Source organism: Tachypleus tridentatus, chromosome 6, assembly GCF_004210375.1.
Source record: "Tachypleus tridentatus isolate NWPU-2018 chromosome 6, ASM421037v1, whole genome shotgun sequence".
Classification (NCBI taxonomy): Eukaryota; Metazoa; Arthropoda; class Merostomata; order Xiphosura; family Limulidae; genus Tachypleus; species Tachypleus tridentatus.
In genome coordinates, this window is record NC_134830.1 from 160,631,517 (window position 1) to 160,650,939 (window position 19,423).

The 19,423-nt window shown below is 30.3% G+C and overlaps 1 protein-coding gene across 3 annotated transcripts in view; it reads left to right on the forward strand.

Moving 5' to 3' along the window:
* LOC143254301 (uncharacterized) overlaps window positions 1-19,102 on the forward strand; it is a 26,368-nt gene extending 7,266 nt beyond the window's left edge. Inside the window, exons 2-9 of one of the 3 annotated variants that reach the window (XM_076509238.1) lie at window positions 521-554; window positions 1,197-1,738; window positions 4,885-5,000; window positions 5,667-5,713; window positions 7,037-7,099; window positions 8,034-8,097; window positions 12,114-12,203; window positions 14,905-15,042. In XM_076509238.1, coding sequence (XP_076365353.1) covers window positions 1,212-1,738; window positions 4,885-5,000; window positions 5,667-5,713; window positions 7,037-7,099; window positions 8,034-8,097; window positions 12,114-12,151 — 855 coding nt within the window. In that variant the 5' untranslated portion in view covers window positions 521-554; window positions 1,197-1,211 and the 3' untranslated portion in view covers window positions 12,152-12,203; window positions 14,905-15,042. Of the gene's footprint in view, window positions 1-520; window positions 555-1,196; window positions 1,739-4,884; window positions 5,001-5,666; window positions 5,714-7,036; window positions 7,100-8,033; window positions 8,098-12,113; window positions 12,204-14,904 lie in introns of all 3 variants that reach the window. The other 2 variants (XM_076509237.1, XM_076509239.1) reach the window with 2 other exon arrangements.
* Window positions 19,103-19,423: the final 321 nt, after the last annotated feature.

The window sequence follows — 19,423 nt, forward strand, 5'->3', positions numbered from 1 at the left end:
CAAATATGTTTTGAAATGTTGAGGATGCTTGAATTGTCTTGTGCAAATCACAGATTAGTTAAATAATGTTTTATAGTGGGTTAAATAATATTTTACAGTAGGTTGAGTAATGTTTTATACTAGGTTTAGTAAATATTTTGGGTTTTGTGGTTTCTCGGGTGTAATTTCCTGTTTGTTGCAGTCGCATATAAAAGTTGATGTTTTACTGAAAATCGTTAAAATTCTACAGATGTTGTTCATGCTGTCATCCAAGTTGAATATATAGTTTTGTGTTTTTCAGTAACTATTATAACCAATTCTATTTAGAGTATATTAATTTAGTTTGCCAATTAAATATAAAGTGTATATTAATAAAATAAAATAGCTTCCTGTATAACTGGTTTCTCTTGTTCAATCTTTAGTAATAACAGTCTGGTATGATTGTATTTGTTATTTTCACAAGGAAATTTTTCTGTAATTTGTGCCAAACATTGTTTTCACATTGATTGTCACTCATCCATTGTGACGTTTTTCATTCAAGATGCAAGTGAAACTGTTATGAAGGCATCTCATAGGTAATACTAACTGTTAACCCTGTTGTTTTCTGCATAGGTTATGGGTGAAACTTGTATTGAATACCCTGATATTTTATACATAATACCAACTGTTTACCATAGTTTTTCCCAGTGTTTGTTATTTAGGTGCTTTTGAATACTTATTGGGTATCTTCCTAAAAACTTTTATCTTACAACATACTATATTTGAATAAATAGCTAATCATTTTGTGTAGAAAGCTAATAAGTGCCTGCTGGTTGTAGAATAATTTAGGGTTTTGTTTGCTTTATTATTATTTACTGATATTGTTATCACAAAATTGTGGGTTCTTATATAATTCAGTTAAATATTTCGCTTGATTTTGTCATTTGAAACAGTTCTGCAAGTTAAGACTTCTAGAAAAGGTTATTCAAATGATTAGCTTGACAAGCTAGAAGTCTTTTATTGAATGTGTCCTAATTGCACATTAAAATGTAGAAATGAATCATATCTTGGTACTATATTTGGAAAAATCAATTTTAAGTTATTTGTTTAAGCAGCTGGAAACCTAAAATAGTGAGTGGTACATTGTGAAAATTGAAAAAAAGGTTTTAAGATTATTTTTTTGGGTGAAAACTTTGAAATGTCCATTGGTTTAACAATGATAAGTAATTTCTTATTAGTGACCTAACACGAAGATGGCTAAAGCAAGAACTCCTGTTTTAAAACATGACCGAACGAACATTGAAGAGGAAGTTAACACTCGTATGGCTAGTCTGTCTCTCAAAACTACTAACCTGAAAAAGGACACGAGAGATAAAACAAATATGAGTTCCAAAACAAGTACCTCCAGTTCAGATGAAAAGCCTGAACAAAGATCTGCAGGACTACAACTTGAGAGTTGGAAAAAAGGCCAGGTCCTATCAAAAACAAAGTTTGGGAGTCGTAGCTTTACTGAACGTGGAACCCAAAAGAAGAGGCCACAACTCTCGGCAAGTGATCCCACTTGGGAAATGTTACGCTTGAGACATAGTCCAAGTGGTGGATGTGGACCCCAAAGAAAAGGACCGTCCACACCTTCAAGCTCATCTTCTCATTCCTCAGGAGGAGCAAGATTTCACACGTCGAGCTATCGGCCTCGACTGCACTCTGACTCCTTCACTGAACAAGGCTATCTTCTTCCTCGTGGCCTTAGAGATCAACATGCGGCACACAAATGTGGTTGGTGAGTAATTTGATGATCATATATTAAGCCTTTAGTGGGTTGATGCATGTGAGCTATGCTTTATAAATTATGTGGAAATTGAATAGGAATTTTACAGTATGCAGGAACAAGATCGATAGCTTAAAACAAAAATGCAGTCACAAAGAAAAGGTAAACAAACAAGCTTAAGGTTTGAGACATAGTGTTGGTATTTGTTCATCAAGATACAAATCCTTATTTTGACTCTTTGCAGTATTACAGCTTTTAATAATGGAGTCAAGATAGGGATTTGTAGATTGAGAAAATAATGGCTACTGTATTTCTCAAACATTAAACATGTTTGTTTGCTTTTCTTGCAATTTCATTTTCACTTTAAGCTGTTTATCTTGTTTATGTAATAGTTTTAATAATTTTGCTTCTTTATTCTTTTATGTAACATAAATCTACATAATAACAATGCTGTTCTATTTGAAACACTTTAGTTTAATGAAATACGTAGATGGTGTACGATGCTCTCATGATGAGGAAACAGAGACATCCTCTGGATTAGCTTCATGCAGATTGGATGGCTGCTGCTCCTGATGTCATTAATATTGGTTTACCACATTATATGATCAATATGATGCATGGTGATTAAAATACCATATTTTATTTATATGCTTGTAATATATTGTAGCTTTTCAAACTACAGTATCTGTAAAATTCACAATCACATATCATTGGGTATATTTCAACACTTGCATCAGCCATCATTGTGAGTGGCTGGTATGCTGCTTAAAACTGAGCTTGGTGTTGTTTTTTAAAATATGACTTAAAGATTTTTTTTTTTATGGGAGACAGCATGGATGTTTGTATAACATGGATAAAATTGATCATGCAGTTGTAAGAAAAACAAAAACAAACTGTGATCCTGTCAGCAGTGTGATGTATGGAAGACCAGAAATTCTGTACATGGTTAGAAGTAATGAAATAAAATTGAAGAATTGTAATTGTCTAAAATGAACATGCTGCTACAATCGGATTTCAACAACAACAAAATTATTTCATGTTAACAACAGTTAGAAATAAATTTGATGCTTATCAAAACATGGGACTTCACAACAATATTAGGAAATCAATAATAATAAAATCAGAACAAAAACACACAAAATCCATGTTCCAAAACATACTTATACAAATGATTATCTCAAAGGTGAGTTAGTTTTAATGGAATTAAAGTTTCACAGATAAACTTAATGACAGAAGGAAATAATGAATGAATGATAAACACAACCATAATCATAAGAAGGAAAAAACTGTTTTGCAACATTTAACAGAGAGAAAGCTGTCAGGAAGTTTGCATTCCCTTATGTAAAGTTGTATTTCTTTATGAATAGAGTATTTATACATGAAATATGTTCACTTTCATTGGTCATAACTAAGAGAATATGGATGTACCTTATGTTTACAACTGGAAAAGGCAACTAAAAAAGATAAATATTTCGTAAGCAAAGATAAATTTCTCAGGAATGTTTGAAAGTAATATTTAAATCCCTGTCTATGCATTAGCAAATTACACGCAATATCAGAACAGTTACAAAAATAAATCAATAACTGCTATGTTTGCAATATAAACCTTAAATTACATCCATGGCATACATGCAGCTATATAGTTATGCATGTAGTAGATTATGAGGCTCCATATAAACTACAGACTACATTAAAATGGTTGGGTGTCAACAGTTATACAGCCACTGTTACTTGTTAGGTAATCAAATAAACTGAAAAACTGCCATAAACAATGTGCAATGATGTATTTAATAATGTTGCCCAGATTTTATTAAAATACTCAGCTATTTTTACTGTAGGCTGGGGAAACAATATTAAATAATGGTAGAGAACAAATAGACGATCCCTATTATGAACCATTAATGTGGTTTATGATTTTGCTGTTCAGATTTTGCTTGTAAGATCCTCTTGTTTTTTTAATAATTTTTTTGGAACTGTATTTGAAGATATAAAAAAGATATCAGGTGTGGCTCAAAGAAATAAATATTTGGTGTTGCTTTATTTTCTGTAAGTAACATATATTTTCTGTAACAGCCAGTTTCTTTTAGTTTAATTAGTAGTTTCAAAATTAATAAATAAAAATAGCATAAAAACTGTTTAGCTACTTATAAAGTTATTAAAGCAATACCAATATAAGTTTAAGTGTGTATTATGAACTTACTCCTTTTGCAAAAATTAAAATGTACACACACTGAGGACATGTGTCTGACACAATCTACTGGTATTAGTCTAATGATATTGTATATGTTCTAGTTTCACTTATCTTTATACTGACCTACATTCTAATATTTTTTAGCAGTATTAAATGAGGCAGTTAAGACAGGATCTATTAAGTCTGATGCTGTAAGTAAGTGGTAACCTTATACAGATATCTTCCTGTTACTAGGAACTTTGTTTACTAATGCTTTCAAAAGTTGACTACAAGCAAACATCAATAAATCTCTTTGAAACAATTTCAAATTTTTAAGTAGTGTTTAGTTAAAAACCAAACAAACTTAGAATTACTTGGATTTTTTTTACTATTAAACCTAAAAATTATAAAAGAAGGGATTGAGATTCTTAATATTTGCTATTTATAAGTAAAACGACATTTTAAAATATATATGTTATGTGAGGTTTGCCAGTGAAGTGTCAAATGAAACTTTAAAGAAGTACCTTTATGTAGTAAACTTTATAGTGGCTAGCTGCTGTGCATTTCGAAAAATAAATGACCATTGACAGTTTAGTCATCATCACATAAGGTCTCGCTTTGGTTTCTTAAATATCTGCATCCTGGTGACTCTCTAGTAATTGAAGGCTAATAAAACCAAAAATTTGGTTCCTAATTGGGTGGACATGGCACATTGTGTAGCTTTAGTCTTAACGACAAATAACCAAATTTTAAATATCTAGCTTTTAAAAATTGAGAAACATGGAGAAGATGATACACAATAGAAAGCTGTTTATAAACACAAAATGTATGTGTGTGTGTTGTGCCAGGGAAGAATAAAGTAAAATAATTATTATAATACTTTAAAGACAATTAATTAATGATTATATTACTTAATGTGTAATTGGTTACAGTTCCTGAAGTTTTTATAGATGTGTATTAACATGAATCATAATCCTGTAATTTTTAGGTCAGAATCTGACAGTGGTTCAGGTGTTTCTCCAGCAGAGGGCCAGACTAGTCCCAGTTTACCTGACGAGGGAGCTGCAGCACCTTCGTCAGTATGTACGCTTGACCTCAGCAAAAGTAAGAGCTGAAAACCAAATTTTCATCTATAGAAGCAAATTAAGGGCATCATAAGAATGTTCCTTTTAATTATAATGTTTTGTTTTTTAACTTAAGTGATTACAAAACAGATCCTCCTGGCAAGACAACTGTAAGTCTGTGGATTTGCAATGTTATAGTTAGGGACTCAATTCCCTTTAATGAATACAATAGATGTATGTAAAACAAATTACAGCCAACTGATATGAATGAAATCAGCTAAGTTATTTTCTGTTAGGATGTAAATGTTAACTGTTGAAGCAAAACAAACAAAACTGCTTGTTCTTGCCTTACTGCAAATTATAAACTGTAACATTTGTGTAATTTTACTGCAAATTATAAACTGTAACATTTGTGTAATTTTACTGCAAATTATAAACTGTAACATTTGTGTAATTTTACTGCAAATTATAAACTGTAACATTTGTGTAATTTTACTGCAAATTCAATATTTTTTAACTGAATCTTTTTTAATAGAATTATCAAAAGCAGTTAATTTTAAATAACTTCTATAAAAATGTACAACACATTAAATATTTTCCTAGTAAAATCTTTGTTTGTCTTATAAAGTATGAAGTCCTTTTTGTTACTTTTCTCTGATTTTACTGAAGCTCGTATGTAATTTGTTTCTAATTTCTTTCTCATTAGAATCAGATAAAAAGATTTCAAAGGTTAAACGAAGAAAGAACTCAAAGGTGGGTGTTTTAGTATAGTAAGAAAATAACTGAAGGTGGAACTTGTGTTCCTAATCTTATATATGTTGCTAACTGTGATGTCTGACTGTGTGCTTGTCTGTATCCCATTCATGTTAGCCTTTTCCAGCACTGAGTTTGAAAAACGATGCACGTAGGCGAAGTTTGACATTTGATTTTGAAATTATGAGATAATAAACATGAGTGGTGTTGTTGCCTAATTTTATTTCACAACCGTTACATTGTAAGGAGTTAACCACACTATCATTCATATTGGAAAATGTGACGTAACTTAAAAAATAAAATGCACATTTACCACATGTTATTGTTGACCTGCTCTTAGCATGACTGAAATACTCAACAATTATTTTTTGTGGTGGATGAAACAAGTAGCTCAAAACTTTGGCTCTTAGTGAAACCAAGAGTTCAACTCAATAAACCTATTCAAAGTCCATGAAATAATTTAAATTTGTAGATTAACTTAAACCTTTCCTGTTACTGGAGATGAGTACTTTTATTTGTTAAAGATAAAATGTTTTGAAAATATTATAGTGCAGAAAGCTGGCAAACTGGTTTAATATACAGAATATAAAATATAAAAGTTGTAGCCATAAAGACAGTTTCTACTGTAAAGGGTGTCCAAATGTTACATTAAAAATATTAGCCTCCACAGGTAAACAGTTTAGTTCAATGTAATTTCTGAATGCTTTATAGTTGTTTGACATAGCATACTTAGTGTTTTTGTTTTCTGTCTATTCCTGGTTTAAATAATTAAAGGATATACCCTTTTATGTAAAATGTAAAATTTGTTATTATTATTGGATCTATGGAATTGTAACCATAGATATTGTACTCTGTATATCCAACAAAAAACTGGTTTTAAATGTACACTAGGGTTTCGTTTGGTTCTATGTGAATATTACTTGAAAATAGCTCCAAGTAAAAGAAAGTAAAATATCCACCTCAAGAGTTAGTTAAGTAAAAAACTTGCAGAGCACTAAAAGTATATAAAAAAGTGATTAATTTATTAGGATTTTTATAAATAAAAAAATTCAAGTAAAACTTTAGCTGTATAGTTAAATAATTGATATTTAGGCCTAAACCCTATTTTTAATACTTTAATTTTTTTCCAAAATTACTTGAACATTGACATGTAAAAAGACTAATGAAAAATTTATCATGTGTCACTGGTATCTGAATAACTGAATTGTTAATGGTACATTTTTTAACATTGACATCGCAAAGTGAAACAAAAGAACTATTGCTTTTGTTCTTTTGTGTTTTAACAGCAAACGTTTTGAATTGTGTTTTTGATTATCCCAACAGTTTGAAGTTTTTGTCCCCCTGTGTGATGTCCAACAAAGTCTGAAGAAAGGAGAAGTCATTGAGGTGAGTTCTGGATCTGCAACAGTCGTGTATTAATACTTCTTTAAACAATATTTCCCAGGTTCAGTACTTTGTTCTCTTCTGGAAACCAAACTCGTGAAGACACTTATCCTGAATGTTTAATTAGTATAAAAATGTGGTGATCTAGTAATAAAAATAATAATAATTATTTTAAAACTTCCCTTACTGGGCAAGATGATTGTTTGATAATTAAAACACATGAACAATAAAAATTGGGTTATTCTATTCTGAAGAAGAAAAGAAAAATTTATAGAAGGTTCTCTCCTGGGACAGCAGTAAGTCTAGGAGTTTACTATACTAAAATCAGGGGCTTGTTTCCTCTCAGAACACAGCAGAGAGTGCAATTTATGTATATTTTATAGAAGGCCTAGATATTGGTTGGTAAAATATTAGTATTTCATACTTAAGTTAATATTGTTGAAAACGAACATGTTAGAATAAAAGCTAGAAAATTTACAAAGATGGCTTCTAACATCTATTTGCTTAAATTTTAACTTGTGTAGAATTATAATTAATATAGATATCTTGTTGTGTAAGATTAAATTACAACAATTCACTTTTGATAAATATTCTATTCTTTCTTAAAAATGTTTCCCACCTATACAGCTGCTTCACTTGCTTGTAGTATACATTTATCAATGTAGATCCTTTATCAGAGGTGTCATAAGTTTCTAATAATGTAATGCAAAGGTGTATTTATTTTTTTAAAAGTGGGGATTGAACTTAGAAGAAAAAATACAGCACAGTTATTTTATCTCTGTACCTGTTATTTTAATTGATGTTAGAATACATTATTTGTATTGAACAAAAAGTCTAAATTATATGTATCAGTACATGTAAAGTTTGAGTTTCACATGCTTAGTGAAATTTTGAAAAATTAATTCTGTTCTTTTTATAATATTTTCACTGTTTATAGGGTGTGCTAAAAATGAATCCCAGGGACTACAAGGATTCCTATATCAGTGCACCAATAATGCTTGGTAACTTTTTTTCTGTTTATAAACAACAGTAGCTTATTAGCAAAAGGAGATTATGTTTAAGAAACCAAAGTTTTAGTAGATTTACACTATAAATTAGGATATAGTGTTGTATGATAATGATAAACTCATGAAAATTGTGTTTTTGCTTTATATATGGGGTCGGTCAAAGTGACCAACCTCGTAATCACAATTCAACCATTAAGATTTCATACTGTAACTTTTAATATATTTTGTGTATCTTCACAAAAGTTGTCAAGCTTTCAGTAAACATTACAAGTCTTTTGTACACCAAAAATCAGATTTATTTTTTAATTAAGTATTTTTATTAAAGTTTTGCTCATGAATGTACAAAATCAGTCTTGACTGCCGAGATTGCAAATATTTTTTCATTGAGGTTTAAAATACTTTTCTTTATATGAAGATTTTTATACTTCATTTGCATAGCTTCTAATACACATGAGATAAATTATTTTTTTTAATAAATTCTGTATTTTACCTGGTATTTTCTCTACCCTAACTCTATACAAACTTGATTTCATCAACCTTGTAACCACCATAAAAATATGAAATATATCTAAATTACCCATTTCTTTCTGTAATGTCTGCAGGATGTAAAAGAAAACTACAGTTGTTTGTTCTAAACAGCTTAAAGCTTGTAACAGTGTGCAGGTGTTTATATTTAACTTTGTTGTTTTATTGCCCTTTGCCCCATGTCTAATTAAAAGTTCCACCATAGGAGTTATAAATCACTCGGCAAACAATGTAGTTCATGTTACCACATTGAATGAAATAACCCCCATATCCTGTGAATAATTCTTCTTATTCATTATCTAACCTAATAATTTCCTAATTTTTACATTTTATTTACTTTTATAATGATAAAGAATACACACGAAAAATAAGAAATATAGCATTAACTTTTAACCTTGTTTTGTATTTTGCTATTGGTTAACGATGAAATTTAACCTTATGTTTTTTTATAATGATACTATGACACTAAATTATTCACTTGAATAATGTACCTAACAACACAAAATAATAACACACAAAGCAAACAATGTCATATAGCTATTTAATTTGAACTGGCTTTCTAACTGTGGCATAAGTAGCTGAAAAATAATTCTCTCATCATGTCGATCTTAACATTGAGAGAGAAACATTCCAACTGAAGGTAAGATAGACAGTACTCTCTACTAAAAACAGTGTAATATGATGTCTTTCAATATATTTAAACTTTGCCTTTTTGTTAGCAATAAATAACAGAGTATTTATTATCTCTATCTTTTAGTTTATGACTCCATAGACAAATAAGATTGAAGGCTATAAGGATCAGACTTTGCCTTGGTATTATCTATTATAATAAGTAATAATATTAAATTCTGTACTTCAGAATTAATGGAGAAAGGTGAAAACCTGGAGACTAAACATTACGATTCTCATACTAAGGTAGAATGAAGATTTTAAACCTATTTAAATATTTGTATATGAAGATAACATAAGCTGGTTAAAACAATAAATTTCTTTCACTGCCAATTCATTCTGTCTCCAGATTATTTTCCATAAAAAGTGGGTTCCTCATCTTCAAAACTGAACTTGATTGTTTGTTTGCAAAAGCTGCCCCACGGTGATTTTGTTTTTTTATTACTCTGTGATGGTCTAAGTATTTATGTGAAGCAGTAAGATTAAGTGAAAGTAGGTGTTAAGAGTTAGTTAGTAGGTTAAAATAGATAAGTGTGAATTGTTTTATTTGAATATGCAGTTATTCTGGTAAGATAGAAGAACAATCAATTTAATTTATGGCCCGGCATGGCTAGCCAAGTTAAAGTGTTCGACTCGTAATCTGAGGGTCGTGGGTTCAAATCCCCATTGCACCAAATGTGATTTCCCTTTCAGCTGTGGGAGCATTATAATGTTATGATCAATCCCACTATTCATTGGTAAAAGAGTAGCCCAAGAGTTGGTGGTGGGTGGTGATGACTAGCTGCCTTCCCTCTAGTCTTACACTGCTAAATTAGGGATGGCTAGCACAGATAGCCCTTGTGTAGCTTTGCACAAAATTCAAAAAACAATTTAATTTATTTCATATTTTTCACTTTTTAATTGTACTCCACATTACTGTTTTCACTGCAAGTAATGTTAGGATACTGAAAGTAATAGATTGATCTGGTGAAGATTTTGGAAATTCATAGACAAAGGATTTAGTAAAAATACTTTGAGATAAAAATATGATTTTTTTGTATGCAATAGATATGTAATATTTACTAAAAGCTTGCCAAATTTTGTGAAGATAGGTTTGGTATATTATGAGTTATGATATGGTTTCTTGGAGAGTTTACAAGATTGGTTAAAATGATGGACTAAATTTGTAGAGTTCAAATTCAGTATCCAGTATAGATTAAAAAACAACAAAATATTATTTGAATTTTTACTTGAAGAACTTGTATTGACTTGTTTTCAAACATGACATTTTTCACTTGAGAATTCAAGAACGATTGTATGTGTGGGTATAGTTTCTTATAGTTTCAGTTTAATTTTCTGAATTGTATCTAATTTGAAGCTATGTAGGTAACTTACACAAAACAGTTTGAGAAGAACTTGTTTTTAGTTGAAAGTAATGAACAAATGTTTTATGAAACTAAAGTTATAAAGTAGGCAGAAATATAAAAAGTAAAATAAAAGTGTGCTTTTATGATCTACAATGCACAAAACAGTCAAACAAACTCTTTTAGGATCTACAAAATAAAAGTGTTTTTTTTAATGAAGTTTGTTTTCATGGCAGGTATTTCTTATCATTATTAGTCCTAAACAGCCTGTCACAAGTTTTCTTTACAACTTTGTTTTGAATACTTGGTTTTGTAATGAATTTCGAGAAAAACCAAAGATACCTTTAAGCCTGAGTGTTATGCAGAGGTTGAGTATGTTACATAGAAAGTATTTCTGAGCCTTATTACACCATCACAGTCTATGTTGCAGGATATAGTATTACTCTATCTAAAAACTGTACATTTTAACAATAGGTGTACAGTATAGTTTCCACTGCAAAAGCTTCATTGTAGGTTGTCTTATCTAAAACACATTTTTCCTCCCTACATACTTTCAGTATTCAACTATTGTATAAGGATGATGATTTCCTAATGCCAATTTTAATAGTCTTAACATAGAGAAGTCCACAGGGACTGCACCTGATAACTTGGTTGGGTATTTCTTTGTATGGAATAGCATGAATGTATATTTCATTTTCCAGCTGATTGAGGAATGCAAGTGTTGAATGGGAGGTATAACTGCTTACCTTATTTTGGTGAACCTGTACCCAGATAGCATCATTTTCAGGTGAAGATCCTTCATGATTATATTGTGCAGTGGTACCTGGGATACATTGATGGTTTTTGCCACTGACCTTTATATTTGTGAACTTGCCCCTGTTGGAGTACTACATCTTTAACGTTTGGTCTATAAAATTTATGCTCTGTTCTTAACACATGATACTTGACTACATTACATCCTTAACATTTGTTTTGAATGCAGCACTTTGCTTACCATGCCTGGAGTATGACTTGTTTCAGATCTGTTATTGGATGGTCCTGAACTCCAAGTTGATCCATTTTCCTTATTTTCTAATGTTACAAAGTACAAGAGAGATTCCCCATATTGGAAATTCTAAATTCTTGATCTAAACACATCTTTGTGATATGAGTGTATGAACATCTTGTATATTGAAAGGACTTTTCCCTACCCTTCTCAAAAGGGATCAGTTTTTCAGGGCATCACATTATATGTGAAATGCTAACTAATGTTACAATCTATTTCTGATAAATTTGTTTTGATTCCAACTTTATATTGGCAGTGGTAGTCATGACTTAATGACTTGCATATTCAGAACCATTAATATAACATGTGATCATTTAAAGATATCTGATAACTCATGCTGTGAATACATATTGTTATTCAAAGTTTTTATCAGTTGTAATGCTGTTGTAATCATCTATATTTTAACCTGTTTATCATGCTGAACTTAGGTCAATCAGATGGACATTTGTACTGGAGACACAAGTGATGAAAGCTTCTGTTCTCAATGATTTGGTTTGTTTATTGGTCCATGTAAAAAAGTAGGTAAACCTTTGCTATAATGTAGTATGTAGCATATAAAAAATGTGTCAGTTATTGTGGAGATAATGTTATGCAAAGGAAAAGTTTAATTTATGGAAATATTTTGCATCTTTTAATGGTTTTTTACTGATATTTTAATGAATTGTTCAGAGAAGTAAGAAGTACAATAAAATATATAGATATTAACTGGTGAAAGGTTTCACAAATGGGTTGGTTAATGATTCAGAATTTGTGCTTCCCCTTTATAATCGTTGAATTTTGCATAAGTAATTCCTGGGCCTATAAAAGCAACAGTTATGACAGTTGGATCAGTTTGAGGTCTGTTAGAATTTATGCTATGTCAATAAATATATTTTTTGAATCGTAACAAAGATAAACCTTTGAAACATATTTGACAAACTGTTACATCTTCTGTGGTACATTGGTTTGAAAAACACCACATATTCTCCTATCAATTTCTCCATTGTATTATTTGAAAACATTACATTGTTTCCATTGTTTGTTTGATTTAATTAGCATAATTGATTACCTTATCTAATTTTGATGATAAATGGCTGGATAAAGGAAGAGAACAAATCATGATTGAAGAAGGACAACAGTTATTTAAACAAAGCTTTTACTTCCTCTCAAACAAATCTATGGATTTTCTAACAAAGGACAAATAGCTCTAATATTAAACACGTGAAAGAGAGAAACCTGACTAGGCCAAACAAAGTACAGTTAACACATCAACTGAGCATACTCACCTTTTCTTAAGGAGGTATCTTTTATAAACATCAATTTCTTTTATGAGCTGCCATTAAAACAGAAATTATTAAAATGGTAAAATCTGTGATTAACGAGCTAACTACAAATTCACATTTTAATTACGATAACTGATGCTAAATCACTGATTGAAAAAGTATTTTGTTTATAAGCTCTCATCATTCATAGAAGGGTTTTCCATCCTTATAGCAATTATTTGACCACAACAAACCAGGTGTGAGAATGGTGCATTAGACGTTTGACATGTGTGTGTAATATATCAGGTGAATACCTCATTGTTGACTTAAATTATCCTTAAAAATTTGCTGTATTTATTCCCCTTGTATTTCTTGTTAATAAAAGGTATATGAACCCTGGTATTGGCTGCTTCACAAAACAGCTTCCTGTTTCATTCTCCTCCAATAGCACGTGTTATATTAAAACCAAAATAAGGAGTTGTTAAAACCGTAAGTTCTAAAGCAAACTTCTTGATGTTTAGCACTGACTGTTTTCAATGTTTTACTTCTATGTCACCTCATAAACAAATCTCGTATTCTAGGTTCTTTGATGTTGTAAGCATGCCAAGATGCATGGTGTACACGACTTATCTTCTTTGCCTGATGTTATTTGTTCCACTGGCTTTGAAAAAGACAAAGTTTATTAATTACTTAGGCCAATAGCATGACTGTTTTTTTACACACATCTCCCTGTATGAGAATATAGACTAAAACTATGTTTTCTCACCCCTTTCTCAGTCACCTTGAAAATATAATTGCTCTGAATAACTGGTTTATGACAATCTTATTCTGAGATAGCTCATTCCCTCCACCCCCACCCCTTCAGTGCTACTACCCCAGGGATGTGTGCTCCACAGGTTGGGAACCATTGATTTGACTTTGAGAAAAAATGAGTTAAAGTACAAACAGTTGTTGACTCAATCTAAATATTTGTTTTATTGCTTGACATTCTATAGATCAGATTCTATATGCATGTTGTGTAACATCCAGTGGTAGAGTTGTTAAGTCGGTTTTCTCCATACTTTCAAAAATTGTGAAGGAAATTTGTAACTTTCAACTCTACTTCAAAGAGATTCATCACGAAGTCTGTGGTACTTGTGCTATGGTGGTTCCTTTCAAAGTTCAATTCCAGGGCCTCTATTCTTACCAGTAATACTTTAATATAATATCACAACTTCTAAACAAGGCTGGAGTTACTGTATGAAACATATTACATTTTACTACAGTTGTTTCAAAAAAACAACTTTGAGATATTTAGACTGTTAAAATCTAGAACAATTGTAGTAACAAAAAACTTGAGAACCAAGACATGGATAACCATAGTCTCAAGAGTCAATAGTTTCTTGGTAAAGAGAGAGCTAAGTGTATTATTTATTGGTAAAGTCCATTGGCAACTTGGCATGTATTACTCTGAAGGTTAAATTGATTCGTTGCCAGAATGGATCAAATAAGCAACACAACTGAGCCACAGTGTTAATGTCCTCTGACTGCTTTACAGCCACATGTGTCTAAAACTACCAGTGTGGAGTTTACTGTAAAATACATGCTAACACTGAAATAATATAATAGTTGAAGGACTTAATTGTTTTCTGATTTAAGTAGAGAGATATAGGAGAAGAGAGAGATAGGGAAAAACAAGGTATCTCAGAATGGCTGGTATGGGTATTATAACAGAGAATAATGTTTCAACCTTCTTAGGTCATTTTCAGGTTAACAAAGATTTTTCTTCAAAAAATGGAAAACTAGTCACGGGTTAAAAATAAAACAAAAGATTAGCATGAAGATGACCCAGGAAGGTCAAAATATTATTCACTGTTTATCAATAAAAGTGTTAATACCCATACCAGCCGTTCTGAGATACATTTTATTTCAAGTTGGTTTCTCGTCATCAAGAGGGGAAGAAAGGATTAACAGATATGTTTGTATTATATCTCTGCAGGTTTAACAGAAGAAACAAGCTTGAATGAACCACAGCAGCCACTAGATGTCAAACACTTTACTGGAAAGCTTCAACTTTCAGTCCCTTCTGAATGAATTAAAATTATTGAAAGACAAGTGAATGTCTGCTTTATATTTTATTTTTTTTGTGTGTGTGATAGCTTTAAATATGTTTAGTATTTAAAAAAGAAAGTGACGTTTGTTTTGTTTCTCCACTTGTGTATCATTAGTACTTGTGGACAAGCTTACAAAATGACAGTATTTTTTTCCTGAACAGATCTGTATTATTAATGAAAAAAGGGAACAGTTTTATTCTAGAGAGAGAGAAAAAAAAAATAGAGCATAAATGAGCAAAAAATTTTGACTTCAGTTTCTCCTCCAATATCGAAATTGATGCTGTGATGTTTCCATTTCATTCGAGTTCATAATACTGCTTGTTTTGTGTGTACGTTTCTAAATCTAAAATCTACCTCATTTTTGGTGTGATTATTTGTGATAGGTCTGAAACCTGTATTTTCTGATTGATCAATTTTTAGTCTTTATTTCCTATTGAAGTTTACATCTTCTGGCTTGAACTTGGGCTTGAATACCTCTGCTTACACAATTGTACTTTTATATTGCCAACATGTTAAAACTTGATTACCTGCTAATACACCATGCATCTAGTTATTACACTTCAGAGTTGTTGTTTTTTCCTTACTTATGATATAATCGTCATATTATGTTTCGCATTTACTCATTTTAAAACTTTTTGTTTCTGTCCAGAGACTCAATATTTTATTGTCTGTTTGTTAAAATGTTCATAGTAGTTTCACCCTGTAAAATGTTAAGTATTTACATAAGCTCTGATAGGAGCTTGTATAAAATGCTTCAGAGCATTGAAGTTATGAATATAAAGAATGAAATTGGATGTGCCATACCACTTGTTAGAGTTCTAGAAAGTTCCTGAATATCTGTGACTGATGGAGGCCAAGATTGTTTTTGTTAGGAAGCTGCTACTTCGGTGCATATGTTTTTGTCCTATAATATTTCGAGTTCAAAGGAAGGATAGTTTCTATTAAAATCCTTCTTTCACTCTTTTTTTATTTATTTTACTATTAGTATTATTACTTTGGGTGTAGTTAGACTCTTTGGTAGTATAAATAGGAACTGGAGATTTAATCTTGTGATTTAGTGAAAATTAAACTGGTAAAACATGAGTTACTGAAATTTCTTTCATTAATAAATAGCAACTAATTGTTGTGAATAAAAAATGTATTACGTTGAGTTTTTTAAATTATGATCAGCAATATGCCAAGGTTCTGTCAAAAATGAAAAAATATACATTGCATTCTGGTCTAACATGGGTCTTCTGTAGATTGTGTTAGATACAGTTAAATAAGGATGTTGGTGTATCAGTTTCACTTCATTAAAAGCTAATGTTTTATTTAGCCAAAAAATGGTTAAACTTCACTATTTTGTCCAAAGACTTGTAGTAAGGAAAGTCTCCTACGATTGTAGTTCTGTTGGCCATTTTTTTTTGTTTTATTTTGCATATTCTCTTAGAATAGCTATTTAATCAAGGTGTATCTAGTCAAAATATTATGCACAATTTGAATTTGCTTTAAAGTATATTTGTATATAATTGTACGTGCATTAAGTACTGACTCGGTGAAGATCATAGACAAAAAGTCACTTCCTTTTATCACTGCTATTCTATAACTGTTAGATTTGTATACAATGAGTGGAAGAGGGCAGAAGTTTAATTTTTATTATTACTTGTTCCACTCGAAGTGGAGAAAAACAGTTTTTGTGCTATAAATTTTAAGTTGATAAAGGACTGATGGTTTGAAGGTTTATGTGAATAATTTATTGGTGTTAACTTTAGTTTTTAAGTAAGCTTCAAGTAAGTAAGAATCTTTAGAAATGATGTCACATTCCTTCTATTACTTTAAGTTCAAGTTATACATGAGAAATGAACAACTTTTTTTTCAGTCTTTCAGCTTAAGTTTTAGTTCTGTTATTTTTTATCACTGAAGTTAGAAAATAATTGAGAAACATTCCAATAAAACTTGCTCTTTGCAGTTTGTGCTTTTGATAATAAATTCCAATCTAATTGTGCACAATTTTAAAATAAATCATTCCACAGAACATTCTTCTGATGATCTATAATCTTCTAATATAGAAAAGAAAAACTTGGTGAAGTAATTTATCGTCAGCTGTTAAAGTAAATGATTTATGTTTAAAAGAGGAGAATTTTGAATTGATGTTCTCTTTAAAAAACTAATGATTAGTTACAGTTGTTTAAATTGGTAATGTCCGTCTTGTTTTTGTAAAAAAACACCCAAAAAACGTACTGCTGTAATTATTTGTGGGCAGAGCAACCTGTTTTTTAGTTCGACATTAACGTCAATTGATTATTGTAGATATATACTTAGACAAACAAGTGTATGTGTACTTAGTGAAAAGCTTGAAAGATAATAATGGTAATGTGTGTGTTATTAACATAAATATTTTATTATTTTGTTACAAAAATATGATAAATGAAAAACAGTAAAATTGTAGAACTTTCAAAAGATGAACCTGTCAAAAGTTATCAGTCTTTCTGAACCCAAGTATTTATTAATAATATTTATGAAAAGTGTCGTGTTTATATTCGAAAATAAATGGACCAAAATCATTGATTTTTAGCTTGCTTTCATGTAACCCAAGTAATTAATAAGTGAGACTTGATAGTCCATTCATTATGAAACTTGATTTTTCATTAATAATTGTTCTGTCTAGCAGTTGTTGAATTCCATTACTATTGATTGTTCTTGTATTTAAATTAAATATTTGTAGTGTTTGGTAAGACAGTTTTATACATTGTAGAGGAAAATTGTGTGTGAGAAAGGTTTTAGTGAGAATTTCCTGAAATGATAATTTATACGTATGTTGTCTATATGGTTATGTTGTACATGTTTGTTTTATTTTTAATGGAAGTTTTAACTTTATTATTAGAGATTTTTGTAAGTAATTTATTGAACATTCTCCTAGCTAGTTTTGTGAAAACGTTTTGAACTTTGTCAGTACAGATAAGTTTGAGGTTATTTAGTCTTGGAGCCAATACTAAATCATAACAAATTAAAACTTTAGAAATTTGTAAGTTTATTAGCCCAACAGAACTTGTAAAATTATGGAAAGTATTTGTTACGGGCATAAGGTCCTGATTAAATAATGTCAGGTTTAAGCTAGGACTTCTATTTAGTTTAATAAATGACAACAACAAACTACTGTGCATTTATACCCAATTTATTTATATATTCTAATTTTAGCTTGAGAAATTACTCTATCAAACTGTAATAAATGGTTATTTGTTAGGATTAGTGAAACTACGGTTGAGTAGTTGGTTAACGTGTGTAATAGTTTTGAAACGGAGTGTATCCCTAACCTGACAGCATAATGTAATTAATTAAATAAAGGCATTAATTATAACGATCATAATGCTGTTTGATCATAGTTCACTCAGTGGTGGTGCAGCACACAGTGAGGAAAATGATTTAACCTTTCCATACAGGTGAATGATCTTTAATAGTTGTTTTTTATAAACTCAGTTTGTGTTGAGGACGTTAATAAATTATATACAGTGATGTTTATCCTTGTTTGGAGAAACTTTTTTAACCTATTATTTAATTGTGTATTAAAGTATTATTATTATTGAATTTAGTTTAAGAATAACTTCATGTGCGTCGTCTTTTCTTTTTATTCGGGTTGTTCCATATTCTTATTCATAATATCAGAGCTAATATTATTCTTTGTCTCTGTAGGTGTGTGTGTATATATATAATAAAACTCAAATTAATTCTTTATTAAAGTACGGTAAGCAAATGTTTGATCTTGACATGCCAAAAAAAAACGAAGTATCACTGGTTTTCTCTTTCCTGTCTTAGATTCTTGACACAGTCTAATATCTACTTAAATATCAGTGGTTGTGATACACAGAGTATTTATTCAGATGTGATAGTTTCAGAGTATAATATGTGTATTCTAATGCAAAACATTTTGTATTTAGGAACATAGTAGTGACTTGTTGGTACCTTTTTTTTTACACCAAGTTATTAAAAATTCTGTTATGTGAGAGATGGTTAAGTGGAATATATTCAAAGTGTCATAGCATTTTATTTGTATAATCAAGTTTCCAAATCCAGAACATTATGCTTAATAAAATTAAGTTATCCAGGTTTCTGTGAGGTGCAAGTTTATTTGAAATATTGACTTAATCCAACGTTATAGCTCTGATGTTCAGTTGGTAAAATTAGAAATTTTGTAGTTTATGATTCGTGAAAAATTTTCAACACTCAATTTATGTGTACGGGAAGAATTTTTATTTCTAGTGCAAGACCATGCAAACAGTCTGAACTTCAAACTTTAGTCTTTATTTTCAGTTTCTAAGTTTATATTACATGTAGTTTTGCAGTAATTGTAAATGATCAAAACATTAAGTAACAAAAATCCATTTTTGTTTTAACCTAGAAATATTTGTGACCAAAGTGTTAACACTC